This window comes from Conger conger, chromosome 5 (assembly GCF_963514075.1).
Source record: "Conger conger chromosome 5, fConCon1.1, whole genome shotgun sequence".
In the NCBI taxonomy this organism is placed as follows: Eukaryota; Metazoa; Chordata; class Actinopteri; order Anguilliformes; family Congridae; genus Conger; species Conger conger.
In genome coordinates this window covers 6,114,764-6,121,308 of record NC_083764.1, presented here as the reverse complement: position 1 = coordinate 6,121,308, position 6,545 = coordinate 6,114,764, and the positions used below count along the sequence as shown (strand labels likewise).

The 6,545-nt window shown below is 50.9% G+C and overlaps 1 protein-coding gene across 1 annotated transcript in view; it reads right to left on the bottom strand.

The window, feature by feature from the left end:
* Positions 1-5,224, bottom strand: part of LOC133127991 (nesprin-1-like) — a 207,698-nt gene extending 202,474 nt beyond the window's left edge. The window contains exons 1-2 of the mRNA XM_061241165.1: positions 5,146-5,224; positions 2,139-2,200 (exon numbers count right to left, since the gene is read on the bottom strand). Of these exons, the coding sequence (XP_061097149.1) occupies positions 2,139-2,200; positions 5,146-5,224 (141 nt within the window). The remainder of the gene's footprint in view (positions 1-2,138; positions 2,201-5,145) is intronic.
* Positions 5,225-6,545: the final 1,321 nt, after the last annotated feature.

Here is a 6,545-nt window from a genome sequence, read left to right as displayed (position 1 = left end):
GAAGCTTGAGATATGCTGAAGCAAACAGAGTTAGCTGCAGTTATGGAATAAGTGTTTGCTGGGTTGAGAGGTCTGATCTGTATGCGGAGCTAAGCGTGTGTCTGATCGCTGATTTTTTTTTATAGCAGGTGAGGCTTGGCTTGGTCCTCAGGGCCTAATTGTGTGGCTGGAGGTCAAAGGTCAAGGGAGGATAGGTCTCTGCCCTCAGTGGGTGGACACCAAGGCCCCACAAGGTATTGGGCAAGACTACCCTGCTGACAGAAACAGCTCAAGCTAGGTTTTGAAACAGCTGGTAGCCGGTTGCCCAATTCAGACCAGCTGCATACTCCACATGGTTTGACCAGCTCAAGTTATCTTTTGAAACTGCTGGTAGCTGGTAATTTCAAGCTGGACATAGCTGTATTTTACACCAGGGCAATAGCACATGATGTCGATGAACTAAAGCAAGCTATGTCAAAAGATAACTATGCCATTCTTGTAGGCAAGAGACAGGGCCTCACAGATAAGATGGATCAAGTCAAGGCCTCCGAGGGTATTTGAGCCAGGCCACACAAACAGTGTGCTGAAGGTCGCTGTGCTGTGACCTCATCTTGTGTTTTAGCGATCCTCCCGCTGGGCCGGCGTGACATTCACTAAACTTTTACTTTTACTCTAGAAGAGTGTTTGTTGGGGTGTCTCGGTGGCGCAGCCTGTAGAGCACTGACCGCATGCTCATTGCGAGCCGCGACGTCGGCGGTTCGAATCCGACCGTCCGACATTTGTCGCATGTCTTCCCCTCTCTCTCGCTCCCATTCTTCCTGTCTCTCTATACTATATACTGTCCAATAAAGCTGAAAAAGGCCTGAAAAATATCTTTAAAAAAAAGAAGAGTGTTTGTCGACTTGGGTGAGTTCCTGCACTTTGTCCCGACTTTGACTCCACTGCGAGAAGCCGGGTCCTGACCGATTCCTAAGAATGTGCAGCATTGTAAAATGTCATAACGGACAAAAAACCTAGAGCACACACCCGCACCGAAGTCACCCAGAGCCAAGCTATGACATAACTCTCGTGCGATGGTTTGAGGAGAGGATTAGAGTCGTAGTGACGGCAGGTCCCCGGGTCAGGCTCGCCACACACGCTCCGGGGAACGCGGTGCCGCGCGGGGATTACCAGGCCCGCCCCGCGCGGGCAACCTCCACCGGGCCGGACGACAACCTCCGACGAACGGCTGAATCTCATTACCCCGACACCGCCGCCTCCCCTGAATATTTCATGGGCGACGAGGACACAGTGTGCCGTCTGAAATCACGGTGTTCCCGGCTACCGCTACATCTCCTCTGCAATTTACCGTCAAATCTATCGAAGACGGAGGGACGGGGAACCTTCCGGAGAACCGGAGGAGCGCAAAGGGGAGGGATACGTTATCGAACATCCGAAAACGGGTGGAGCTAGTCTGTGCAGTCAGTCACTGCAACGGATGAACCAACCAAAACACCGGATTGCTAGTCTGGGAAAAAACACTACAATTAGGTCAAGTCAGTGGGTACCACAATGGAGTACTTGAGAACTCTTAAAGCCTGTCCACACTATAAACAATAACTATAACTATAAATAGTTCAAACTGAAGTGAATGACGGAATCCACATCACAATTACTGTATAACGACAACGACAGTGACAAACAATATCGTTAAGATCACTTTCAGTCATTTTTCTCAAGCTGCATGAATGATAAAACACTGGCAGCCAATCAAAATCTAACCAAATTTACCGGCATGTAAATGAAACGGCAGATGGCATAGCCGAGATAGGATTCACAGTGTGGACACACAAACCATTTCAGTTACACTTACAGTTAGCATTCTTGGTGAGAATGAGGCCTTTACTTTCCCATAAATATAGATGACCTTGGCGCAAAGTCAGACCTTCAGTCTCTGTAAGCACCACACGAGAGAACGCGATCGTTTGTTAACAAAACTGCAGATACGGATCTCTGGAAATCCCTATTCTGACCTGGACCTGCTGTGTGTTTCATCTTCAAACACTGCCTCCCTTCCTCCCCTCGGGAGCGACGAGCCAGACAGTGAACCAGACCGAGGTCAGAGGAACCGCCGTTCGCCCGCGATCACCCGCGGATGGAAACAGCCGGCGTCCGCTTACCTTGGCCAAGTGGGAGTTGATCCATTTAGTGAAAGTTCTCTTCTGCACAGCCTCTTGCTCATCTGGAATAAAGAGAAACAGACAGATTATCATCCCATGCTGCAAACTCACAGGGCAACAAAACAAACGTTCCCATAATTATTGGGGTTCATTATATCAGCCAAAATCCATCCAAATTTAATGGAGATTCTCCATACAGTGCAAAACTCAATTTAGTCCAGGGCTAAGCCTGATCTTTGTCCTTGAAACCGGCCCGTAATCTTACTTTAGCTGCGCCAGTGCTTTTGACACGCAGGAAAACACTCTGTACTTTGACATTTCCATGATTTGTGTGGCAGTGCCCTGTTGCTGAATACAGCGTTTGTTCTCTATTTATAACAGGTCAGTCTGTGGGACAGAGAAGACACACTTCCTGTTTCTGTCATGTTTTGGACTGGACGGCTCCACTGTAAGACACGCTGAGCAGCTACAGCAGACAGCAGACAGCAGACAGCAGTAGAGGCATCAGGGATAAAAAGATTTATCACAATCATGATCAGTACTTCCTAGCTCCTGGGTTATGTTTGCATAAGCTCAGCTGTTTGTAGTTTTTCATCCTTTAGGGCTGGATAGAGGCACATTAGGAAGGCGATCGGTTTGTTGACAGCGTGAGAGCTCAAACAGCAGCATTACTTTGAGAGGTTCGGCGGAAGACGGACAGCTTTGGGAAACGTTGAGCGTGTTAACAGACCGGGGATGCATGTGAACAGGGCCATGTTCTGGCCCCTTTCTTTTTGGTAGCATGGGCGCAAAGCGCTTCTCTCTCTTGGTCTCCATTGCTCCTCTGAGCTACAGACCATAGTGGCTGAACCACATCAAAAACCATTCCACAGGGTGCACCTTGATGGAAAAAGCAGCGAACACGATGAGTGCTTTTTACTCTCTATCCTGTCCAAAGTGTCGTCTGGGCCAATGGCTACGCACGGCAATGCACGACCGGCTCTGTGCTTCCTGAACGGCCGGGCCCTCGACCAAAATCCCTTGGCATAGTTTCACAATCGCTCAAAAAACACAGTCAAAACTATTTCATTCAGCATTCTTAACCCTTTTGGAATGTTTTATTTTCAAAATTCCAAGGTCGGCGTTCTAGAACTCCACTGCTTTTCAGTCACCGGTGGGGATTGTGACATCAGCAATGGAATATTCAGTTAAGGACATTCTAATCGCGCGTCTGCGATCTCACACCTCAAAGGGTTAATCGTGTGCTACGTCCTCCCCGGTTCTGCACCTGAATGAAAGCATCCTGGAAACCTAGTTTCTATTCCCATCATTCTATTATTATAATAAGTACATATTCCCTGCCCTGGATACTGTTGTCGGGCAGTAATTCCCAAAGTGGCTCTAATGGAAAAAGATATCTCCAGGAAACAGACAGTAGAGATAGTAGGGGGGGAAAAAAAAGTAATGGTTTGAAAACATCAACAAAGCTTCAGATATGAATTATAACACCTCTCCAACCTGACATCCTCTTCCATCTGACTGCCGTTGTTAATTTTCCACTAAAATAACCTCTCCGCTCAGCCCTTTTCCTGACAACCGCTGGAAAACAATATTCCGCGTCTAAATATATTTCAAATCAATATGCAACGTGGGATTTCTGCTCACGTCAGCGCTTGTCAAAAATATGCTTTTTTATTATTTACCTTGCGGCGGGCGAGATATCGTAATGTATGCCCGAGACAACCGTATGCAAAGTGACGGGGAAGTGGAGAAGTCGGCGCTGGGATCTGGCGTACCTCTCAGTTTAACTAATGACATGCAGCCCGGCTGGCTGATTACACGCGAGTCAGTTTGTGTGTCATAAGCTAATTTATTCATGCAGAAAAGACTCATGAATAATGCATGTTTTCATTCACATGGTGTGTGAGAGAGAGTGTGAGAGAGAGTGTGAGAGAGAGAGTGTGAGAGAGAGAGAGAGAGAGAGTGAGGGAGAAGGAGAGAGAGATCAGGTCATGTTTCTTTTTCTGCGAATGCGTGTTGGGCTCGATAGCTTCAGCGCTGAGTGAAGCACGGCCACTGCCCCTGAAGACGAAGAACACTCCTCCTCCTCCTCAGACTCTAACGCACACTCTGAGACACATCATGTGTGTGTCTGTGTGAGTGCGTGTGCGTGTGCGTGTGCGTGTGTGTGTGTGCGTGTGTGAGTGTGTATGTGCGTGTGCATGTGCGTGTGAGTGTATATGTGTGTTTGTGTGTGTGTGTGTGTGCGTGTGTGTGTGAGTGTATATGTGTGTGTGTGTGTGTGTGTGTGTGTGTGAGTGGGCGTGTGTGTGTGAGTGTATATGTGCGTGTGCATGTGCGTGTGTAAGTGTATATGTGTGTGTGTTTGTGTGTGTGTGTGTGTGCATGTGTGTGTGAATGTATATGTGTGTGTGTGTGTGTGTGTGAGTGTATATGTGTGTGTGTGTGTGTGTGTGAGAGAGAGTGTGTGTGTTTTTGTGGCGGCCCATCGCACACCCTGTCTCAGGGACACAGTGACTTTGAGCGGGAAGGGAACCTCACAAGCAACACTCGCGGTACGATCGGCATGACGACACAACCCCCCCCCCCCCCCCCCCCCCGTCTGCACCGGCAATCCGCACGGGGGCCATGTTATCTCACACAAATTACCCCCCCCACAGGACAGGAGCCAGACTCATAAATCACACACACCGGCTAACCTGCGACAGTAAACCCAATCTCAGCACCACGATACGCACCCAGTACACACACACACGTGGAACACACGCGGAACACACACGTCCCACACACACACACGCATCCCGTACATACGTCCCGTAACACCAAGCAGAGGCAACAGCGCAGCTCAGCCACAGCATCCCCCCGCAGCAGCGTGAAAAGGTGCCCTTTAAACCCCCCGGTCCCTGACCGTACGCATGCCATATGCCCGTCACAGCCGTCACGGGGGCGGGGGGGGGGGGGGGGGGGCTGAATCCGGGGGGGCAAACGACACGGTTGCCCTACTTACCGCGGAGGTACTGGAAGAACCCCGTCACCAGGTTGAGCGAGGTGGTCTTCCGCATAGACACGTCCTTATAGCGAGCCATCCGTGTCCCAGGGTGCTTTGCCCTTCACGTGTGCGGCGCGCGCGGGGGAGAGCGGCGAGGACACGCAGAAAGCGCCGCGGCGCTCCGCTTCCCGCTCGGTCTAGCGGCAGGAAGCTGCCATTTCCAGATTCCCGGAGAAAGCGGCCGGCTCGCGCGTCTGTCCGCCCAGCTGCCGAGACCCGGAGCCTGCTCCTCTTCCTGCTCCACCAAATTACTGCTGCTGAGTCTTATTTATGAGCTGTCCATAATTCCCACTGTTTACATCCTGAGGATGCTCGTGCGCTCTCTCCCTCTCCTCTCTCTCTCTCTCTCTCTCTCCCTCTCCCTCTCTCTCGGTCTATCCCTCTCCCTCGCTCTCTCTCTCGGTCTATCCCTCTCACTCTCTCCCTCTCCCTCGCTCTCTCTCTCGGTCTATCCCTCACTCTCTCACGCTCTCTCTGCTTGTCGCTCTATGTTTCTCTCACTATGTCTATCACAGGGTCTCTCTCCCTCTCTCCCTCTCTCTCTCTCAGTGTCTCTCGGTGTCTCTCGCTCTGCCTGTGTGGATCAGGCTGGATCTGCTCTGATTCCCCTGCATCGCGCAGTAGCTGTAGGAATAATCTATTTCCCCTCCGCCTCCCCACCAATCAGGGTGTGGGAATGCGTGATGTCACAGGAGAGGCAGCGCTGCCCTGTTTTGCCGGAGTGGAGGAGAGGGGGAGGGGGGACTGGGGGGGATTGGGGGGTGGGGAGTGTGAGGGGGGGTGGGGTGGGGGGGGGTTTGTGCAGTGCAGGCCAGCAGAGAGCCAGGACAGGATGGAATTTCCAGAGAACAGCATGGTTTTTATTTCAGGGACAAACACGACGGCACACAATAACACACTGAGTGAAGTGGGGGGGGGGGGGGGGGGGGCGAGACGGTGCGTGTGTGTGTGTGTGTGTGTGTGTGAGAGAGTGTGTGTGCATGCATTTGTGAGTGTGCGTGTGTGTGTGTGTGCGTGAGTGGTGCCTGTGTGTGTGCATTTTTTTTTGCTGCCTCTCACTAAGAATTAACATATAATTTTGCAGATTAATATTTTTAAAGGATCGAACCACTCAATAATTAATGTGTGCAACATGAGGACAGGAAGACATTTGGAGCTGGGTGGAGAGGACTGGGAGGGGGGAGGGGGGTGTGTGTGATTGACTGGGGTATTACGTGCATTCTGAAAAACATATTCATGTATTTAAAGAACCGAACCTTTAGTGTCAGGTGACCGCGTGCTCTCCGTAGTTAACCCAAACCTCCGTCCCGTGTCCCTGCCTCTCCCCTCTCCTCTCTCTCCCCTCCCCCTATAGGCTG